We start from the raw sequence: 23,620 nt of genomic DNA on the forward strand, positions 1-23,620 counted from the left end.
TTGGGGGCGACAAAATTAGGGGGATAAATAATAAAAAAAGAAATGTTTTAATCTTATAATTTTTTTTTTTACATTTAGCAAATAATTCAGAGAACGGCAAAGCTGCTATTTTAAATACTTTGGTTAGGTATACGTTTATTTCGGACGCGTTAAATTAAAAAAGTGTAATAATAATTTACTTCACGGCTGTGCTGACTTTCCGTGCTGCCCTGTTGGTCTGGCGGACACACGGTCGCAGCTTGCGGGTGCGGGTTGCAGTCCACTGCATAGTGGCGAACAAAGTAAACAGGGGAAGTGAGAACTCAAGCGCTCACAGGAAGAACGTTTTTATTTTTAAAGGTCGTTAATTACTAACCGTATTTATTTATTTATTTGTTTTATTACAATGCTGCAAAACAGGATAAACCCAGTTACATTGTAGCATTAATATTCTAACAACTAATTCTTGACATGCATAATAAATAATAAATATGGTAAAAGTTCCTCATGCTGAAGAAATTATAACTATTAGTGTTATAATTTCTATAATTTTGTATTTATTATGATAAAACGTTGGTTGATTAACTAGAAGAGGAAATAAACTACAGGAAAAAAGAGTTGTGGTGGCTGTAAAAGCACTGGCATCATGAGGGCCACCTCTTCGAGGGGCAGTTGAAGAGTTTAGAAATCTCCCCAATGGAAATAAAATTATACTCCTCAAAGTGGTATCCTAATTCGTTCAATTTCTCTCTGATCACATAAAAAATGTGCACATCTTGGAAATGGTGATACTTTATATCTAACACCCATGATAGCCGACAAAGCTCTCAGATTTCTAGCTGACACTGTGACAGGTGAAATTATTATTGAGATAAAGAATGTGGTGTGCCGGTAATATACGGACGTTTTGTGTGCCGTTTTCGCGTCGCAAAATGCTATTATGACTTCTGATTGGGTACAATAACGTTGCATTCCATGCATCCAAGTCAAGAATCACGTTTTACATGAAAATAGTGCAAAAAAATTGGTCTGTAAAAAAGGACTCAAAAAGTTATTACATTTGTTGATGCAGCATGCTATTACCGATTATTATTATACAAAATCAGCTGTCAGGGATGTTAGTGAGGTCAGGGAGTGCACTGACAAGTGGGGTAGGGGAAGGGGGGAAGCAAACTAGCTGCCTAGAGGCGGCAGATACTTAAATACGTCCCTGACTTTTATTTCATTTCAGACCCATACCAATTTCCAACCCTTCATGTGGTCGTCTTTGTTTTGCAAATTGCAATCTGTAACATATTTAATGAAGAAACATGATGCTAAAATTGTTGAATTAACAAGTGGTTAACTGCAATTGCATCCTTATACTTACTTGGATTGCTGGAGTGGTCGTGAGTAGTGTTTCTGTATTGGTAAAGTCTTGGCTGTTTCGGGTTGTTCGCAGGACACTTTCTGTCTGTGAGCATCACACGAAAAATACTAATAGTAATATTTATAAAGATGTATATAACTACTACATACAACTTGTATATAACAAAAGTTGCTACCTCAACAGTAAATAGTGTAATTAACAGCACAAGGATCATGTCATTTTTTTAAACAAAAACTGTAGTTGGAATCCTTCCGAAGCATCTGGGTATAGTACCAATCAATTCAAGGTGTATCCTTATATTTAATTAAACCAGAGGTGTTTTAAAAGTTAATAGAATTGCTATGATTTATTGATCACCTTTTTTGTAACCATAAATACTTTACAATAAATTAAAGAAAAATATTTAAGCTAGTGATACTGTCATTCCACCATAAAATAAAAGTAGGTAAAGAAAGCACTACAAATAAGTTGATTTTAGGTTTGTTTAGTACTTTTGGCATATTTCCCTATTCAAACCTCTAGCAAAAAAATGTTCTAAAAATCATTTAAAGTTTGTGGTAATGTTTTTACAATGAATTCTGCCTTTATTATTATTTCAAAACAAAGAACTTAAAGGAGCTTAATCAGCAACTACGTATAGTATACAGGTGGCTCAAAATTGTTGTGAAAACTATCCTATCGGTTGCAAACTAATGAATCATAGGGCATGTAGATAATCAAAGGTACTGAATATGAAAAAAAAATACATCTATTACAATTTTTTAGTCAACAAGTTGAACTAGTGTAACTAAGAGTGATGTCTGCACAATTAATTGACAGAATTCGGCCCCGGATACGATACGAGCGGCGAGCGGCGGTAAGCGACGCCGCTCATGGTTCCAAGTCAAAACCGATTTTCGTGAAAACACCGCTCAGGTGAGTCATGCTTCAGTTCAGCCTAAAATGACAGAGGAACAGCAGAAAACGTGCAATAGTTGTTGATACGTTAGGTGCAATCCAGGGAATGTTTGTGAAATGACCAGCACGGAGGTTTTAAAAACAATTTAGTCACCAGAAAAGTATGGGATGAAGTAAGGATTAAGTTTTTTTCTCTAAGATTTTCTTAAAAGGCGAACAATTGTCAGATAGCAACAATAGTTGCAATATGTCTTGCTGGTAAGCACAGTTTGCCATTTTCGACAAAACTGACTCTTACAAAAGAGGAAATTTTATGAGCGTTGTAAATGTGCTGCTTGTATCGTAGCCACCACCCCCGCTCAGGTTGCCGCTCGCCACTTGCCGCTCACCGCTCGTATCGTACCCGAGGCCTAAGACGTTTACTTTTGTATACACAGTAAAGGCTATACTAAACAAAACACAACTTACTGTAGTTTTCCTAGTTGCCTTGGGCTTTATTATGTCTCCTGCTTTATTTAGGATTTTATCGTAGGCTCTCACAGTAGTCTTTTTCTTGGACGATTCTGCCAATGTTTTGTGACTGGAGGATGAGTGTGTGACTTGAGATTGTTTCTGTGTAGTGTGAACTTCTGAATGTTTTATAACTGGTTGTTGTGTAGTCATTGGTGGTGTAACAGGTTCTTGTGTGACTAGTTTTTGTGTAACCGGTTCTTGTGTGACCAGTTTTTGTGTAACAGGTTGTTGCGTACCAGGTTGTTGCATAGCAGGTTCTTGTGTAACAGATTTTTGGGTAACAGGTTGTTGCGTAGCAGGTTCTTGTGTAACTGGTACTTGTGTAACAGGTACTTGTGTAGCCAATTGTTGCGTCACAGGTTTTTGTGGAATTGGTAATAGTGTAATAGGTTCCGGTGTAGCCGGATGTTGTGTAATAGGCTGTTGTACAACCGGTTTTTGGCTAGCCATTTCCAGTGTAACCGGTTCTTTTGTAAAAGGCAGTTGTGTAGCTGTGTTTTGAGTAACCGTTTGTTTTGTAGGTGATTGTTGAGTGATTGGTTGATGTGTAGGCGGTTGCGTGATTGGTTGTGGTGTAACCAGTTGCTGAGTAACCCTTTGTCTTGAAGAAGTTTGTAATGTAACTGGTTGTTCGGTAGTTTTTTGTTTGGTCGGCTGTATCAACTGTTTAGTTGCGGTGATTGAGGAAGCCGACTTTGTAAAAGTGGGATCAGGTTTTTGTGATTGTAAAGTAGTTTGGTCAGTAACAAATGATTCTGTTCTAATGGCATTAGACAATGAGGGTAGTTGTGTCACAGGAATTTGAATAGTTACTGCATTTTTTGTGACTGAAGTTTCTGTCATAGAACTTGGAAATAAAGCTGGATTTGGGGTTTGAGAGATAGTCGCAGAGGCCAAAGTTGGTTTCAAATAACTTTTTTTACTTGAAAACGCTTCAGTTACAGATTGTTTTTGTAAGTTTGTTATAGTTGGATTACTTGGAATTTCTGTTCCACTAATCTTACTCACTTGGCTCATAGTGTTTTCAGTTGTAATTGGAATTTTAATATTTTGGTCATTTACAGGCTTTGTATTTATGATCGGTTTATTTTTTGTGATTGATTCAGAAATAGTTGGTAGAGGAGAAGGAACTGATGGAGAAACCTTGGATTGGGGTATTGGTTGTTTTGAAGACAGAATCTTTTCTGTTGGTTTTAAATTAGGCTGCAAAGTAATTGTTTTCAGATCTTGCTGATCTTTTGAATTAGGTCTGTTAGCTTGGGAAAGAGCAAGAGTCGGTGGAATAACTATCGATTCTGGTTTTGATTGAGTAGTTTGTGGATGGGTATGAAAGGGATTGGTAGGACCTTGTGGTGTAGGTTTTAGTGGAATAGATTTTACGGTTCCTTCATTATTTTCCAACATATTTGATGGTTCAAGAGAAATCTGAGGCATTGGTTTCTGAGAAGTAAGTGCCTTTTGAGGCTGTTGTTGGCCAGAGGTTGGTTTTACTGGTTGTTGTTGAGAAGCAGTTGGTTTTGGTGGCTGATGCGGGGAAGGAGTTAGTTTAAGTGTCTGTTGCTGGGAAGCTATTGGTTTAGGCGATTGTTGCAGGGAAGCAGTTGCTTTAGATGCTTGCTGATGCGAAGTAGCTGTTGTGGGTGGCTTATGCTGGGCAGCCGCTTGTTTGGGTGGTTGCTGCTGGGTAGCAGCTGGTTTGGGTGGTTGCTGCTGGGCAGCAGCTGGTTTGGGTGGTTGTTGCTGGGAAGCGACTGGTTTGGGTGGCTGTTGATGTGAAGTGACTGGTTTGGGTGGCTGTTGCTGGGAAGCAGTTGGTTTGGGTGGTTGCTGGTGGGGTGGAGCAGGTTTGGGTGGTTGCTGTTGGGAAAGAGCTGGTTTTGGTGACTGTTGCTGGAAAGCAGTTGGGTTGGGTTGTTGCTGGGAAGCTGCTTGTTTGGGTGGTTGTTGCAGGGAAGGGGCTGTTTTGAGTGGTTGTTGCTGGGAAGCAGTTGGTTTGGGTGGCTGCTGTTGGGGAGGAGCAGGTTTGGGTGTTTGTTGTTGGGAAGCGACTTGTTTGGGTAGTTGTTGCTGAGAAGGGGCTTGTTTGGGTGGTTTCTGTTGGGGAGGAGCAGGTTTGGGTTGTTGCTGTTGGGAAGAAGCTGGTTTTGGTGTATGTTGCTGGGAAGCAGTTGGTTTGGGTGGTTGCTGTTTGGCAGCATCTGGATTAGGTTTTTGTCCCTGAGAAGCAGCTGGGTTGGGCGGTTGTTGTTGGGAAGCAGCTCGTTTGGTTGGTTGCGGATGGGAAACAGGCGGATTAGGTAGCTGTTGTTGAGAAGTGGCTGGTTTAGGTTGTTGTACCTGGGAAACAGCTGTTTTGGGAGGGAAGGTTGGGGAAAATTTAGGCAAATGAGCTGCTTGATGTGGAATTTGATGGGAGGGAGATGATTTTGAAGTCTGTGATAGTTCTTTTTGTGGATTTATAATATTTTTTGTTTTATCACCATCATTTTGGTTTAACAATGGTTTATCTACAACAGATGGCTCAGTCTGGTTTGTAATGTCAGGATTTGAATTTTGTTTTGATTTAAATAAGTGAGATGCAGCGTATGAGAGTGATTCTTGAACAATTTGTTTAAATTTTGATTTCACTGTTGTAGAAGGCATCTTCTCAGTCATAGGCCATTGAGTTGTATTGCTTACGGTTTTGTTAGAAGGTGTCTTTACCTCAAATTGTGGTGACTGGAGTGGGCTTTTTGGAGAATTTTGAGTCTTCGTACTTGATAAATAAATTTTATCCTCTGCAGCCTGGAGTGGTGGCTTTACTTCTGACTGTGATTTTGTTGATAGGTTATTTTGAAAACTCTTAACTGCTTGGGCGTCATTCTTATCCTTAGATTTTGAATTTTGTTTCAATTTATTCTCTTCTCTTTCTTCAAGGGCCAATTTTGAATTTTGAAAAGTTTTTAAGGTTTTACTAGAGTTTGATGGTTTTGTTGACTGTTGGGTCTGAAAAAATTAAATTTCTTTTACTTTAGGGCCAGTTTTATCCTAAAAGTTATTTCTGATAAATCCACTAAACTGGAATTTTTTTTTTTATTGGCAAATATTGTTTGACTAAGTAAATTTTAAATCTTCACATAAATAAACTTAATTATTCTCATTGAGTGTAGAGGCTTTCACAAAACATTTCTTTACTTTATCCAATTTACTGCTTTTATATTTTCAGCAGATAATTTAATGAAAATCATATCATTGTATGTAAGATACATTCCAATATATTCGACGAATATATTTTGGTTTATCAAGACGTGCTTTCTCATGACTGGCAGTATGTGTAGGCCTATACATTTCTAGCAAACTTTCACAAAGTCCGTCATTTTCATTGATTAGCTTATTTTCATTGTCCGTCAAATGGCTTCATAATCAAATGTTACATTAATTTTAAAATCCGATGGAACCCGTGTGAGAATTGCACATTTTAATAAAGTTAAAAACTTTTTTTCTGAGGTAAAACGAATACCTAATGAAACTTGCCTTTCAAAGATTATCTTTGTTGTTGAGGTGAATAAAACTAGTAGGCTAATTTACAATAAATTAAATTTGTTAATTGTTGATCTGCCATAAAGAGTAATTTGCCTATCTCAATCAGGTTGAATCAATGATGTAAATTACTACTGGATTGCGCTCTCAGTGGCGTAGCGGGCGCTGTTTTCGGTCTAGCTTCCCCCACCATCTACTGGCAGACACCGCCGCAGCCCATACACTCACCATTATAAAACACACATTTTTAGTCGCTGGCCTGTTAAAATATATAGAGATAATATATTGCTAATGCATGTCAAACTCTTTTTACTGAGCCAGCGATCCATGAGCTGTTTATATCGTTGTGCTGAATTATCAATATAAGTAGCCAATTCAATATATTTTTCTATACTTTTATTTTCTTGTTTAGAATCTAATTTTGGTTTTAAACATTCAACTGAAAGGATCAAAAGTTGGTCAGCATCAGGTTTGATTTTTGAAAGCAAACTCTAGAAATAAAACCAAAGCTAGGTGGCAAAGCCCTAAAGGTAATCGCCCTTATATAGTTACCATTCCTCACTCCGCCAAACGCTAAATCATAAACTTAAAATTACACCTCGTAAAAATTAGTTAAGTAGGACTGGTCAAGGCGGGATGTAACACAGAACCCCCTTGTTGTACTAAGTATATAGATTCAATATACCATTACAATTTCAGATTTCCACCATTATTTAGTAAAGTGACAACATAGTGATAAACTCACCATTTTCGGTTTGGCCGAACTGACCTTTTCATCTTTCTGTAACAGAGTGATTTGGTTTTATTCTATCAGAGTGTAAAAGTATCTCATGATTACTGACATGATAAATTAAAATTAGGAGTAGTTCAACTGTTTCCTGACATTTGTTTGGTGGAATATCTATTATAACAACAACAAAAATAATCACTAGTCTATGTATTATGACAGTATTATGTAGTAAAACCATGCATGTAGTTGGTTAAGATTTTTTTTTTTTTTTTAGAAATAAGTTTTATAAAAGAAGGAAAATTAGAGTCTAGAAGCTATGTGGAAATACATTATAGCACTAATATGTCATCTTACATTATGAAACTGGGTGAATAGGTGAATTGAACCTCTAACAAAAAGTTTATTGAAAATTAATTTGATATTTACAGCAATATACAGAGTGAGTCTTCTAAGCTGTCCTGTCCTAAACAGATTTACAGACGAACGGCTTGACATACAGAAATGAAACAAAACTTTTCCCCACTAATTCATACCCAAGGAACAACGTAGAAATATTTTTACCATTTTTAAAATACAGAATGTTCGAGAAACTGGAGTACATGGGTTCGAATCTCAGAGTTTCAAATATAAATATATGTCATGCTATGCATCATTTTGAAGCTCTAGACTAGACAAACAATTTTTCAAAACAGAACTTCTTTATCTTTATCCGTTTCAAATCAGCGGCCATTTGTATGGAAAATAATAATATTTACAGAATATCCTGTATCCTGAAACCACTAAACTTATTTTCGTACTATTTGAAAATTCTTAATCTTAGTGAGTTCAGCTTTAATTTTATATACAACAAGTCAACATTTAAAACTAAATACTTTTTCAATGATTTTATTTTTTTAATGAGGGTAGTAGCCTTGTAAATGAAAATTTTAAAACGGCAACATATGTCAAATGGCATATTATTTTGAAGATCTTTCAAAAACAAACAACTTTTTAATTTAAACCCACCGTCTATCTTTGGCCGTTTTCTAGTAATTAACGAAAAACTCCAATTGCCCATATAAAACCCATGTTAAACATGCAGTACTGTATTGAATAGTGTATCTGCATCCACTAATCTCCAGTTTTTAAAATTTTGACATGTTGCATATAAAATTAAAGCTGAACTCACAAGGATTAAGAATTTTCAAACAGAACTAAAATAAGTTTAGTGGTGTCCAAGATACAGGGTATTCTGTAAATATCAATCTTTTCCATACAAATGGTCTCCATTTTAAAACGAATGAAGATAAAGGAGTTCTGTTTTTGTTTTTAGTAAATTGTTTGTCTAGTCTAGAGCTTTAAGATGATGCATAACATAACATATGTTTACATTTGAAAACTATGAGATTCCAACCCATGACCCCCAGTTTCTCGAACAACCTGTATTTTAAAAATGATAAGAATATTTTTATGTTGTTCCTTGGGTATGAATTAGTGGGGAAAAGTTTTGTTTTATCTCTGTATGTCAAGCCGTTTGTCTGTTGTTTAGGACAGTTTAGAAGACTTACCCTGTATATACTTTAGTATTGTGTTGCACTATCTACATTTTGTCCAATAATACAAGCCATGTGAAGAAAATAAACTATTGCAAACCGACAATAGTGACACCCTTTGAATTTCACAAGAGTAGAGTTTATAGCAAATATTGGAGGTATTTTATAACAACCCTAAGCTATAAATATATTATATATTCTGTCTCAAATTTAATAAAGTAAAAATAATCTTTTTCCATAGAATAATGCTAAGTATTCCCTAGCCAGTAGTCCAGATTTTTTAGCCAGTACTCCCAAAAAATCTTAAGAGCTATTTTATTAAAATAAAACAAAAACTAATTTTAGCATAACAAAATTTAGGTGGTTGAAGGGGAAGTTGGAAGTGATTGAAAGTTTTCCAAAAACTCAGCTGCTGAGCTATTGTTTTAATGGTAGGATCAAGTGGAGGTAATTTCTTCCCCTAAAATCGCCTAAATTTTGTGAACGGAGTAGATCAACTAAAGCTTTGCCCCCATCTAAAACACCCAAATGGCCAGCCTGTTTTTTTTTTTTTTTTTTTTTTTTTTTTTTATGTCAATGGTATGATAAAAGCCAAGCAAAGGTCCTCCCCAAAAACACTACATTACATAGCCAGTTTTAAAAGCTATGTTAATAAATTAATATAACTATGTATATAATTTATAAAGAGAAAAACCAACATACTTTTTACTTACAGAAGAACTGAAATCAAAACTAATTTCTTCAGTTTTGATAATGTCTTCTCCTCTTGGGGCAGCCCCGTAATCCTCCTGAAACAAATTAAATGTCAAACTTTTAAGCTTTAAAAGATCTTTAGTTTAGAAAGTTTGAAAACAGTTTTTAAGCTATGTATTAAGAGATTGACTTGAAAGATTTGGATGAACTCATGGATGGATACAAAATTATTCTTCCATACAAATCATATTTAGTAAAAGCCATAAACTCAGATAAAAAAATTTATAATTTTTAGCTGTAAAATAGTAAAACAATTGTTTAGTTCTTAACACTGTTTCTGCGGTTTTGTTTTACCTACAGTATTTCAAGTTTTTAGTTTAATTGTTATTTCCGGGCTGAATCAAACCTTCAATTTCAGACTTTGTATCTGAAACCTCTCAAAGAAATGGTTTTGTAGAATAACTACATACTAATAAGGCTGGGGTCGGGGTACCGCTTGAATTTATTTATTTTTTACTACAGTATTCTAGCACTTAGAAGTCAGATTTTCTTGTTAAATTTATTTATTGTTGACAAGTTTTATCCCTTACTTCTTTTTGATGGTTTAAATTATCAAAAACAAAAACCTATACTAAATTACTTACATAAGTCTCCCTTCTGCTTAAGATTGGGTATGGAGTTCTTTTGAATTTATTTTTGTCGAGGCCGTACTTTGCATCAAAGTCACTTGGAATATCTGGTCTCTAAAATAATGAAAATGTGAGAAGAATTTTTAAGACCAATAGCCCAATATGTGTTAGTGATAAGAAAATTCCTTAAAGAAGGAAGATGATGCCACACAAGTTGGCAAAAAGCACATAGAATGATACACAGTCATCTCGATCAAAGAAACATAAGCATTAATTTGTTTTCACTCTATATAAAAGAGTCTAAATCAATGGTATATTTCTACTGGACTGCATAAAAGTCTAAAAATTTCTTTGATTACCAAAAAAGTAAGGTGGTGCCAATTATTTTTCTGAACATAGTACAAACTTTAGAACTCTAAGTCAAAGGGCTTTTACATTCAAACAATATCAATTGATCTCTGGCTGATTTTCCCTGATACAAAATACAGTAGAGTCCCGCAAACTCGGCACTCGATAACCCGGCAGTCTGGATAACTCGGCCATCACCTGGCTCAGAAAATTAGTGATTTTTTGAGTCCGAGTTAAACATGGGCTCAAGTCAAAGCATTTGCAACTCGTGACAAGGATTTGTTGTACTATATCTGATGACTTAATACCTACTTGTAAAATAAATGTAAATAAATAAGGCAGCTAAAAGGAATAAAAATTGTATTGTTCTTATTTTTAACCCTAGTTCCCGATAACCCGGCATTTCACAAACTCGGCACCCTTCCAGTCCACATTACGCCGAGTTTGTGGGACTCTACTGTACTTTTAAACTTTCTTAGTGAGAATACTAGTACAATTGTACTAGTATATATTTTGTGCCTCTTAAGAGGCACAAAATATATCTACCGGTACAAAACACAGCCACAATTCAAACCATTGAAAACTAATAACTGGCAGATCTTCACCCTTTAAGTTAACATCTTATTTCTGGGACAAGTCGTCAAGTCGTAGCATAGCCAAACTTTCACTTACAATTTTCGATATGATCTGTGTTCACTCCAAATCCGATTTGATGCAAATAAAACTTAACAAAAACTGTTGAAAGCGATACCCAAAATTTACTGCAACCTGGGAGTCAAGTTACATAACTGTACTACACTTTGACTATTTGGTTGACCAGTGTCATTATTGTTTAGACAGTTAGGTCTAATCAATAGTCTAAACGAGGGTCTAAGCGGTGTAAGCGTGTGGTTTCCCTGGACAGGAAACAACACCTTGCGGGTTACGGATTTAATCCTGTCTAAGTCTAGTCTGCAAATCATGAGAAGTTGTCCTCTATCCTCTATAGTAGAGCTTGGTGTAAGAGACACAACTCAAATAAACCATGGACAGCTCCGGTGAAAATTAACAGGATGGGTGAATTATTTTTTATTATTGCACCTGAAATCAGACATTTTGCTACTTTTTTCTTATCATTACTGTATGTGTCTTTAACAAACACTTTTTGAAATAATTTTGATTTTTATGATAATAAATGGAGAAAAAAGTTATAAAAATCTGCTATAAAAATATTTTCTATTTATGAGAAAACTAGCAACTTACGTCAGGTTCCTCGCTGTCGAATGTTGTGGCCAAACTCAGATCTCGACCCACACTTGTACTTTTCTATGAAAATATTAAATTCTTTAATAAATAAAAATTAACAACCTTATTTTATTTGAACACACATGTTTATAAAATTGCTTAAGCTTTATTTAGAGAAGTAATTTTCTCAAAATCCCTAATGGGGTTTTGTTATTGAGGCTAGTTAGAGTCTTACAGTAGACTCCCTCTTATCCGGACTCCTCGGGACCGAGGCCAGTCCGGATAACGGGATTTCCGGTTAAACCGACGTCCCCAAAAACTCGTTAAAACGGACTGTAAACTGTGATATTCGACTTAAATTCAGGATAGCATATTGTATTTAGACACGTGATCACTGGTCTCAAATCTTTCCCACGAGAACAGTCGTTTCAGTACTGCCCACTTCCTGCCGATCTAGTCCGGTTAAAACAATGTGCTGATAAAAATTGTCCGGTTAAAGAGATGTCATTTCCGCCAAGTGTAGTCCGGTTAAACCGATGTCCGGTTGAAAGGTGTCCGGATAAGAGGGAGTCTACTGTAATGAGTTAACTTATTAAAACTCACTACTTAGCCCAAGAGCTATAGAAAAGGGTTACCGTGTGTAAATTCTGAATTTGTATTGTTCCAAAATAGGTTAACTAGCAGATCACAAAATTCAAAGTGTAGCATTTCAAAAACTTATACTTGAAGCCCAATATTTAAAAAAAACCATTAAAAATGTGTTGGGCTTAATGTCTAAAAATCATTCCATACAAATAGCAATGTGAAGAACTAATTTACTAACTTAACAATAAGACTCAGCATTATAAGTGTTTCAACAAATTAAACTCTTTGACTTCCACACTTCAACCAGAGGACTTTAATTTCCGTCATTATTGTAGGAGTAATCATGGCATCCAGCAGATAACTAGTCAAAATTGATCGCTATTGTAACATATAGCCTAATCACCATTTTGAAAATATTTAGCTACGGTACAGCATGAATATACTTATAACAAAAAAATCATTTTACTATGGAAGATGCGTTTTACTACAACAGTACTGCCCAACTAATCAAAAGTTGTTTATTTCAGGATTGCAAGTGGCAACAAACTTATTTATTCTAATTGCAATTTCAGGGGTTGTTTATTGAATCCATAAAGTAGGCCTATGCAAAAGTCCTCAACTTTTTTGATCGCATTCTTGGTCCATTATCACCAGAAATACAATATTTTACTCACAAGCCATCTTCTGTTCAAAGTAGAAACAGACATTTGCGACTCGCGTACAGTCTTCGAGTCATCAGATTCCGTAGTACCCAAAACTTGAGAGACCGCCACCAAGAAAAGGAGGAAAATATAAAACATATTACCTAAAGGTGATTCATGTTTAGTAACTTTGAACACAAAAGGGCCCACTCCAGACCGTAATCTTCTGAAGAATCTGAAGACTAAATAGTTATACAATATGTAATTACTACAATGACAAGTGATTAAATCGTACTATCTGATTGAAACATTGTTGAACTCTATCTAGCTACAAACGTGTGAATGTGGGATGATTTTTTGTTAAGTGTGTTTTTTTTCTTTTGTGAGTGTTTACCTTATAGAACAATTTAAATATGTAAATTAAAACAAAATTCATTACAGGCCCAGTGCTTAATTTATTGTCCCATGGAAAGTGTTAACAATTTTAAGTAGGTAAATACCACAAAGTTACATAAGCTGTTAATAATTTTGTTTACAAATTATCAATTTGTTCAATAACAAAGGCGCTGACTAAACTTCATCAATATAACTAGCTGAAAAGTAATAAAATGTTCTCCTAAATACGACTATAAAATATTTCCAAATTTAGAATTGTATTTAGCAATAAACAGAAGTGTTGTAGTAAAGCCATTCCACATGGAAATATTTTAACAATAATTTGTTATAATTTTTCTTCATCGGTTGCTTAAAAGTCTATGTTTAATCAAAGAACTGATTTGAAATTTAAAACCTAATATGCCTACCGGTAGCTTAAAAGTAAAATATAAGTAGGCCTAATATATAAAATGTTTGGTAAATGTAAAATGTAACCTTTTAAACTCAAGTGATTTAACTTAACTGTGCTTCTGCATCTTTTATTATGTTTTTAGCTCATCGTATGAACATAACCACCGCAGCAGCAAACCTGCAGACTGAAGCCAGATTGGATTCTCACTCACATATTTCTTTAAACATGACATTTATTCACATTTAAGAATAAATAACAGAATTTTAATGAATAGGTAAACTTACTTAGGTAACTTTTTTTAATGTTATGGAAGTGTACCCAAAATAAAAAAAAATTTACCCAATTCAGGGGGTAAACTTGAGCCTATTTAGCACAACTCAACTTAATAGCCAAATAAAAAAAATATATTTTAGCATGACGTCCGTGATCAATATAATTACCGAACATTAATTAGTCTACTACAGGGTAATTGGGATACAAGGATTTTAGGCCTAGGTTAAACTTAGAAATTATTTTTCAAGCATATTCACTACCTAGGCTAGGTTATTTTAGCTAATTGTAGGTAACTTACCAAGATATTCCAACTTTATTATTCCTGGATTGTTTTCGTGAGTCTCCTCTAAATAGACTGCCAAATAATTCCACAACATTAGGCCTAAATAACCTTACTTAAGTACCTACATGAGTTAACTTAAGAGGCCCAGACAAGTAAAAAATATTACAGATATTCTCAAAGTGGTAATCCTACTAATATTATAAATGAGAAAGTTTGGATGTATGGATGTATGGATGTATGTTTGTGACAAGTGAACGCGAAAAATACTGGTCGGATTGGGCTGAAATTTGGCATGATGATAGCTCACATTCCCGATTAACATATAGGCATATTCTTATTTCAAAAATCCTTCCGGGCTCCGCCCCAGTGGCTCTGGAGTTTCCCATGTTAACCTTATGAGAAATGGAATTATTGAATCTTAACAGCTGTTTCAATTAAACAAGTTGGTTCTGTTCTATGATGTTCAATAGCATTAAAGTTACAAGGATTACCAACAGGGTGCAACACTATTATTTCTTTTACATTTATGACAACAGCTAATTTGCAACCAAAAGGTGAGTGAGCGTAGCGAACGAACTTCAACCTGGAGGCGAGTTAGCGTAGCGAACGAGCTCCAACCTAAAGGTGAGTGAGCGTAGCGAACGAGCTCCAACCTAAAGGTGAGTGAGCGTAGCGAACAAACTTCAACCAGGACGTGATTGAGCCATGCGAACGAGATAATCTTGAAAATTAAGAAGTTAAACGGGGCAAAGCCCGCGGGTTACAGCTAGTAAGTTAATACATCAAAGATACAGAAACCCAAAACATCATAATCACAAACACAGTCCACCTGTTTGCTGTTATCAAGTTAGCTATCAATAGTATCAAGTTTGTAATGTCAACTTTTGCCATCTTTGTATGCACATGTAATATGGAATTATCTGTAAATAAATACATCCACAAACCCAACTAAACTACAGTATACGATCAAATACTAGAGCACAACACAACAATACACTTCAGTGAAGAAACTAACTAGGCTATAACTATAAATAACGTAATCATTGTCCAAATCCAAACCCAAACTCCAAGTCTCTTCTCCACTTATCCAATAAATTCAACACACTATTTACTAAAATAAACAGCAGACAAGCAGACGGAACACAACACAATTGAATTGAACTCGACCCGGTAGATGGTAGTTTAATTTTCTTCAACCGGAAATGCGGTAAGAATCATAGAGTGTCAATGTTTAATTTAGGTACAATCATTGATTTACCTTATTATACTTCTTTCTTTGCTTGAGACCAGGTAGTGGATAAGCTTCATGGTGGAAGAAATATAAGCTGCGTCGAAAAAAATACATATGAATAATATATTGTTTCTGTGTTTGGTTTATAAGTTATAATAACGTGTATGGTACCGTACATATGGTAAAAAACGATGCAGTTTGTTATAATTCAATATAAAACCATGTATCTTGGTCCTTGGTAATTGTTATTGGATAGAAGTTTAGACGTCAATACAACCTTTTCTAAAATAATAGACTTCTCATCCCATTGTAAATTTTGAAGCTCGATTTTTCGTTTCTAGTTGATGTCCTATGTCACCGATCGCTAGTGTCAACGAAATTTTATTGGGATTATTTTAGGGTTAATTTAATGAGTTGTGCTTTACTGTTTGGTCATGTAGAGTAGCTGGTCATAGTCCAGGATTATGTCTAGGGAGGGGTTTTCAAACAGCTAACTTGTGGGGGGGGGTGTTGAGGGCCACGGCCCTAACTTTAGAAAAGAAATAATGCAGTTCTTTAGGGTCATTAAAAAAATAACTAATGGCCAGCTTGAAAAACAAGTGTAAGATGTTATTTAAAAATGTAAATACAGTGATTTGCCATGTGTATACCCATTAGTAGAATAGCAGTGAGGTCCAGTTATTTCAGTACGTTATGTATTATGTCTATTAAAAACCTCGACCGGGCAGCCGCGGTTTCTTTAGTGTTCTTCTTCTTTGTGTTAGTGTTCTTCGTGGTTCTGTAGTCTAATAAGTTGAAATGCATATTGTAAATTTAACTATTTTTTTGCCATTATTTATATGCAGTACAGTAAGTTCCCACATTTTTGTTTTTGAAACATCTTATTTGACAAAAAAAATGGAAGCAACAATGAAATATCGCCAATGGAAGTATTTTGGAAAATCCCTGTGTGGCCTTGATAAAATAATAATGACACTTAAAAAACCAATAACTTCTTTAATCAGACAGTATTATTTAATAAATCTTGCTTGGTCTTTTCCCAAACTTGTCTAAGAATGGATGCCCGTCTGAAACTGGTGTAGCGTCAGGAACAAAGATAAACTGAAACCATAAAGAGCTTATTATTTCAGTTTACAAGAAAACATTTCCTGAAAACATTCCATTTTTTTTTATGTGCTAGTAATTCTTCCCAGCATCTAAATAACCCAAGTAGCACACATCGTTGGCCCAAAGTTGGGAAATGGTCGGCACGGTTGGGAAATGGTTGGCAGAAATTTTAACGATTTGCCAACGTTGGCCCAACGGAAACTGGTATTCGTTGGCCCTACAAAGGAAAGAATCGTTGGGCCTTCGTTGGGCATTCGTTGGGTTTAAGTATAAAACATTCTAAAACGAATTTTAACAAATTGATTTATTTAAAAGTACATAAATGTTATGGCAGCAGAATATAAGACAAATATTGTAAAAATTTGGATCAATAATGAATGTAGTCAGATGATGTGATACTTGATACTAGATACAATGGGGAACACCTGCTTAACATACAGTATAATAATTATTCTAATTATTTTTTTTTATATTCTTTAACTTATTTAAGCAAGTTTTTAATAGTTATAGAGAAAAGATTAATTAATTATACAGGGTGATCAACTCAAGGAGGCCACCATTGGGATATCGGAAACGGTAAGAATTAGAGAAAACTTTAAATGGGGGACATTCCTTTATTTTTTGTGGCAGTTAAAAATATGATTTTATTTTTTCGAAATTCAGCCGCCATTTTCCAAAATGGCGGCCAACTTTGAAATTTCTTATGGAACACCCTATATTTTATCATGTTTTCGGATAGAACAGGCAATTTAAAAACATTTTTATTCTTGACATTTTTTCGATAAACCCACTCGTTTAGGAGTTACAGCCTATGGAAAAATGACTTCCGGTGTACATTTTACATCATGTAGCTCCTAAACAAGTAGGTTTATAGCGAAAATGCAAAAAGTAAATGAGTCAAATAAGTCTTAAAATTGCATCCACATTCCAAAAAGACCAAAAAATTCGTTAAAAACTATTAATTCCATTATTTCAAAATGGCGGCCATTTTCCAAAATGGCGGCAAACTTGAAAGGTGGAAAACTGTGTATTTTTTGGTCTTTTTGGAATGTGGATGCAATTTTAAGACTTATTTGACTCATTTACTTTTTGCATTTTCGCTATAAACCTACTTGTTTAGGAGCTACATGATGTAAAATGTACACCGGAAGTCATTTTTCCATAGGCTGTAACTCCTAAACGAGTGGGTTTATCGAAAAAATGTCAAGAATAAAAATGTTTTTAAATTGCCTGTTCTATCCGAAAACATGATAAAATATAGGGTGTTCCATAAGAAATTTCAAAGTTGGCCGCCATTTTGGAAAATGGCGGCTGAATTTTGAAAAAATAAAATCATATTTTTAACTGCCACAAAAAATAAAGGAATGTCCCCCATTTAAAGTTTTCTCTAATTCTTACCGTTTCCGATATCCCAATGGTGGCCTCCTTGAGTTGATCACCCTGTATAACAATCAATTATACCAGTAGCCTACTAATCTAATGGTAATTAAATAATCTATATTCAAATACTAGTATCCTCTCCAACTACCAGAAAAACAATTCAACTACTTGAGGCCTAAACAGAATAACAGAATCATATTATACTGTAGCATCAAAAATATTTTAAGTATTAATTGTGACCATTGCACCTGTCGGCTACTCTTTAACCACTTGAAAACACCCATTGTCAACAAGCACAGTTAGCTCAGAGGTAAGGCGTGAGGCTCACTTGGCGAAGGTACCGAGTTCGAGACCAGGCCAAAAAATTTTATTTCGTTTTATTTTCAAAATAAGTTTTTATGAACTATTTAATAAATTTACTCAACTCATAATTATGCTTTGCATACAAAATCTTTATTATTTTGTGTTTTTTTTATGTTTATGCCCAATGGGATGGTTGGCGCTTCCGCAAAAATTGGTTGGTTGGCCAACCGTAAGACTGAGTGCCAAAACATACCGTTGGCCAACGATCGACAGAATCGTTGGGCCAACGATTTGCCAACGATTTTTGCTACTTGGGAATCCTAAATTTTGCTTACTCCAGCCCTCATGATGATCAACTGAATTAATTATTAACTAATAGATTTCTTTTGGCATCATAGTATTTTGTACATTGTAGACAAAATTTTAATTAGGATGAAAAATGTAATGCTGGTCGAAAGATTCCCTTGGCTTACTCGAGGATTTATTAGGATAACTACATGGCGGTTTATGTGTTTTGTTTTGTTGCTTTCTAGTTTAGTTGACAAACAAATAAAGCAAGGTCTGAGAAATATTTTGAGGACATTCTGTGCTGGACAAAGGCCATATCTTGATCAAGTAGTTGGGGTTTGCTGCTACAAGAGCATACTGAAAGGAGGAAGCAGTAGCCACGGGAACAGCAGGATGTCATAGGAAGAAATATAGGTCAGGTACTGGACTGGAATCACCAGAGGCGATGAAGAAGTGGAATGTAATTAAACTTGAAGGAGGACAGTGAAAATTGAAAAGGAAATAAAGTAATATAAGAAGAGCTGGAGGGATGTAAAGGTTTAAGGTAGGTTTACTAGCCCAGTTGTCAAGCCCTTATGTGTAGGGATGGGTCAACCTTCGATGGTAATATCGGCACCTACTATTGATGTATTGCTAACACTGTCATCAATGTTGTTTGATGGTATTGTTAGACTGGGACGGTGGCATCGTCCTGTAATCCATAACTACTAGGAGGTCACGAATTGTGGATATTTATAGGCATGCACTGTGGATGTGATACTGTCTGGTGTGGATTAACGTCTGCACTAGTGAGTACTACAACTATCCGCAGTACTATCCTGATAATTAGACCAATATTCGTTAATACCAAAGCAAAAATGTGATTCGGATTTCACAATAAACTGTAGGTCCCTTAGTTGCCATTAACTGTATGGGCTATTAATTAACAGCAGTGTCTTAGGAATATGTCGGCCTTAGTCACTAACAAGAATACAACATCGTGCCACTCATCCTACAATCATCCTTCACTCATATTTGGGTTAAAATACACACATAGTGGCGTCTCCATCTCAAAATAATCAATATAATTTATAGATGTGTTTTTACTGGTTTCTGTCAGCTTCAGTTAATTAATAGTTGTCCAAAACATTAACGAATAACGTTTGTCAAAAACATTGATATAACAAAATCTTCGACCGCCTACCATCCATTTAAATCATCGAACACCAAACAAAAAACACCAATGTTTTAAAAACATTGGTTATTGATACTCATCCGAAGCCCTAAGCTCCAATAGGAATTTAGTATCTAACAGAAGAATCTCTTACATCTCCTCGACTATCTTCTGGTTCTTCTGTAGTCGGAGTCTCCGTTGTTACTTCTCCTCTCCTTCTAGGTGGAGGACGGTTGGTGTAAGTCGTAGGGTGGTTTCGCCATCTGTACTGAACAAGTAAAAGTTTGCATTGACTTCAAAAAATACCAGAGTGTCAAGGATAAAATAATCATACTATCTTAAGACTAATAAGACTTTAATACAGATCATGCCCTCATATGTCCTGTTGGTGGCCGAATTATAAAATGGCACAATGAAATTAGAGATGCTTTAGAAAACATTATGGAACAGGTATGCGGGAATCTATATACTTATTTAATACGCAAGCAGGTTTTTTGTGACAATTACTCCTCCGAAACTACTGAACCGATTGACATGTTTTTGGTGTCATTGGAAAGAGCGTAACGTGAAGTTGTGCAGGAAACTTTCTTTTTAGGGCAATAATTAGAGAGTGAGGCCCTGGGGCCCTTTAAAGTTTCGTATTTATCCTTAAGATTAACATGGGAAACAAAAATTGTTATGAAACTCCAGCTGCTGTCAGAAATTAAAAGTGAGAAGAATATGTTAACAGTAAACAGTCAATGAGTTTGTTAATTGAACAGTTTGCTACATACATTTACTCACTTGGTTGAAGTTAAATATTTACCCTTTAAATTTGGGTTGGCGTAAATATTACAATGGAAAAAACCAGAGAGGCTGGATAAATTGATATACTATAAAGAAAACTGAGTTAACACTGTGCTGCATTTCTTAGTAATCATTGAAAGAGCCGATTTGCAAACCATGGAAACATAGCCAAGTCATAGAACACCACCTAGGAGAAGAAATAGAAATAATGTTGTTTTAATGGCATTTATAATCCTTATTATGGACAACCTAATGCGGCTATGAGTAAGGCTATTTGTAGAAAACACTAAATAAACAAGATCAGCTTCTGAAAAATTATAAGATATTTACAAGAAATGATGATTATATCGATCTGTTATGTACATATTGAGTATTTCCATAATCCTTGAGTCGAATCTTTTAAAGTTATCAGAAATTATGGTAGTTATCCCTTTTAAAATAACGCCTGTTATAATTAGCAATTGCTCGAATTCGAGCAACAGGGACACTAGTTGTATAAAAGAGCCCCTTATAACAGAGAATGAAAATGTAAACGGGCCAGCAATTAAAGCTGACTTGGCATGTAGAGGGGTATGGGTGACACAGAGGGACACAGAGGGAAGCATTATTTGACATCCGTGTCGTAGACACTGATGCTCCCTCTTATGTCTCCAAACCTCATGACAATTTCATAAAAAATGCAGAAGAAGATAAGAAAAGAACGTATATGTTAGCCTATGAGAGCCGGAATGCCTCTTTCACTCCCCTGATAACATCAGTCTGCGGAATCATAGGCAACGTTTTCAGGGCCGGCTAGAGGGTGGGGCAGGGGTGGCCAGAGCCCCGGGGCCCTGGGCTCTGAAGGGAGTCCGGCCCGATCAAATGTTATATATATATTTTTTTGGACATGTAATCTGCCAATAGTCAAAAATTTTAGCATGGTTTTCAAGTTCACTTGTAATTTTTGAATGGAATAAAGTTGCGACTGACATTCGGATGAACATCATTGGCCAAAGACTGCTCTAACTGTGTAATAATGATTTTCACACTAGCAAAGCTCAATCCCCAGGTACTTTCTAAGGTTATTGCACACAAACTTACCACTCTGTACATAGGGAGCTCATCTTTTTCTGTTGTCAGGTGTGGAAAGAATTTGTCAAAAGGCTGTAACAATGAGTGAAAATGTTTTTGTATACACATCATTATAACATTTGCATTAATTGAATAAAGTATTTACCTTTGTAATCCATAGATTCACACCTCACCCTTAACAGTAGGTGTACTAGAAAAGTAAATTTCATCCCTGAAATAAACTCTAGAATAGTTTATACTAGTAAATTCTGTTAACAAGAAATGGGAAAAAGTGTGCACCCTATAGGTTAATTTTTAATTCAATACACGATCACACATGAATTCTACCTGGATCATTGTGGAATCAGTTAATTGTGTATGAATCATGAAATAGTTTCTCTGAAATTCTAACAATTTATGTGACTCCTTTTCGACCAAAATTAACTTTTCATATTATACATAACATTTGAAATTTTTGAATTGAATTGAATTTTTTGATCTGGGTAGCTTGATAGGTTGTTGTACTCGACTAGTAATAGGAAAGTTGGCAGTCCAATCATTAGAAAATTCAGTTTAATTTTTGTGTGCTGAATTGGACCTGGCTATCCTTGTTTAATCATATTTTAAAAATAGTGCTGGCTTGGAAAATAGCTTGTCTGAAAAGCTGGTTAGAAAAATTAATGGACACGATTGAAAGTCGGTCAATGATATTTCAAGTCAAAATACATCAAAACTGACTTTAAATTTTATAACTGGATGAGAAACGAATGTGTAGTATAAAAAATGGCACAATGGTAAAATGGTGGAATTAATAGACTACAAAGTTGAAAAGATAAAAAATTGAATGCCATAGATAAAACCATTGAATATACTTAAAACATACTCCTTAGTAGATTTCCCATCCTTATGGAACAGCTGAAGCCAATTTTATTGTTAGTTCTGTTCGGTGTACTGTAGATGTTGTGTTTTGTTTACAGTTTGTTTATATTCTTTTAGTGTTAGTTTCTCATGATTTGTGCCTCACTGTTTGGTTAGTCTGAGCGCACACGGTCGATTTTTTGATCGGTCGATTAAAAAATCAACCAAAAATAAATCGCCCCTGATTTATGTCTAGGCGCACACGTAGCGATTTTTAGTTAAGAAATGAATTTTTTCGAGTGCGTTGTTAAGCTATCCTAAATGGACTTTGCTGAATTAACTTGTTTTTGTGCTCTTCTGATTAGATCAAAGAAAAAAAGGAGACATTGTAAATATTGGGTTTATCCGATAGTAAGTCAGAGACTTTAAAATGGACCGTTTTATAAACTATACACTTGTTTAAGTGATGACAGTAAAAGTTCTTTAATTACTATAGAATATCTGTTGAAAGTTTTGATAAACTGTTACATTGGTTGGACAACGGATTTTTGGACAATCTTTTTACTAAAAAATACCTGTTAATAATATGCTAATCCAGCTTTAATTGAATAGGGGTAAACTCGGAAATTAAACTTACAAAAGTTTGAGTAAACATGTTTTAATGGCAGTAAAGATCTTATAGTTTTAAATACAATGGAATATTGGTTACTGGCCGATTTTTTAGTCGACCGTGTGCGCGGACAGGTAACATCCTGTACGTTACAGATTCCCGGCCGACAATCGCCTCGCCTACGAATCTGCGGCAAAATGCAGATTTTAAAGTCGGCGCAATTTTCGATTTCCTGTGTGTGCGCTTCCATTCTAATACATGATGGACAGATCGGCCGATGAAATAATCACCTCAAAATAATCGCTCGTGTGCGCCTAGCCTTATATAGCTAGTGGACAAGTTATTGTTTATGATTAGATAGTTTTGACAAATAACATATGTTTAATATTAATTTGTTTATGTTGTCTACTAAGGAGTATGTTTTATCTATGCTATAGCCTACTATACCGAGGATAAGTTGACAACTTACGTTATAGTCTTCAGTTTTACTGTCATCTGCTTTTGTCCCACCCACAGACACACACAACACAAAGCAAACATAGAGGAGATCAGACATACTCTTATCAAACTACATCCCAGATAGCTTCAGTGATAACATACTCACACAAATAATTAGGTGTTCTACCTAATTCAAAATATATCATCTAAAACCTACCTTCTCAAACATCATTACAGAGGGTTGTGGTTAAGTTTTTATGGCTCAAGCAATATTCTTCAATCAAACAGCTGATCAACAATAAGTGGCAAAACTTAAACCGCAATGCAGTTTCTTTTGAATAGTTAAAATTAAATAAATGATTTCAAGAACTGTTTGATGACACGGTTCCACCTCCACATTAAGGTTTTATAAGC

General features: G+C 35.1%; 2 protein-coding genes across 5 annotated transcripts in view; both read right to left on the bottom strand.

Moving 5' to 3' along the window:
* The window catches only part of LOC129001343 (serine/arginine repetitive matrix protein 1-like), a 55,912-nt gene extending 43,027 nt beyond the window's left edge, over positions 1-12,885 (bottom strand). Inside the window, exons 1-7 of one of the 4 annotated variants that reach the window (XM_054428619.1) lie at positions 12,693-12,885; positions 11,452-11,514; positions 9,877-9,975; positions 9,253-9,327; positions 7,023-7,058; positions 5,462-5,743; positions 1,349-1,432 (exon numbers count right to left, since the gene is read on the bottom strand). In XM_054428619.1, the coding sequence (XP_054284594.1) occupies positions 1,349-1,432; positions 5,462-5,743; positions 7,023-7,058; positions 9,253-9,327; positions 9,877-9,975; positions 11,452-11,514; positions 12,693-12,818 (765 nt within the window). In that variant the 5' untranslated portion in view covers positions 12,819-12,885. Of the gene's footprint in view, positions 1-1,348; positions 1,433-5,461; positions 5,744-7,022; positions 7,059-9,241; positions 9,328-9,876; positions 9,976-11,451; positions 11,515-12,692 lie in introns of all 4 variants that reach the window. The other 3 variants (XM_054428622.1, XM_054428620.1, XM_054428623.1) reach the window with 3 other exon arrangements.
* A 3,362-nt stretch (positions 12,886-16,247) lies between these two features.
* Positions 16,248-23,331, bottom strand: LOC129000305 (uncharacterized). The gene is made up of 4 exons (XM_054427267.1): positions 23,238-23,331; positions 21,331-21,393; positions 19,619-19,732; positions 16,248-16,334 (listed from the first exon to the last, which is right to left on the bottom strand). The coding sequence occupies exons 1-4, from the start codon at positions 23,322-23,324 to the stop codon at positions 16,248-16,250; spliced, it is 351 nt and encodes a 116-aa protein (XP_054283242.1). The 5' UTR covers positions 23,325-23,331.
* Positions 23,332-23,620: the final 289 nt, after the last annotated feature.

The sequence above is a fragment of the Macrosteles quadrilineatus genome, unplaced genomic scaffold (genome assembly GCF_028750875.1).
Source record: "Macrosteles quadrilineatus isolate MER2022 unplaced genomic scaffold, UCM_ALF_1.0 Scaffold_8__2_contigs__length_117827958, whole genome shotgun sequence".
NCBI classification, from domain to species: Eukaryota; Metazoa; Arthropoda; class Insecta; order Hemiptera; family Cicadellidae; genus Macrosteles; species Macrosteles quadrilineatus.

Coding starts and splice junctions, on each gene's coding strand:
- LOC129000305 (XM_054427267.1), bottom strand. CDS start 23,324: ATGTCTGATCTCCTCTATGTTTGCTTTGTGTTGTGTGTGTCTGTGGGT. Junction 21,394..23,237: donor GTAAAACTGAAGACTATAAC/GTAAGTTGTCAA, acceptor TCATTGTTACAG/CCTTTTGACAAATTCTTTCC. Junction 16,335..19,618: donor CAGAAGATAGTCGAGGAGAT/GTAAGAGATTCT, acceptor TTATGGTTTCAG/TTTATCTTTGTTCCTGACGC.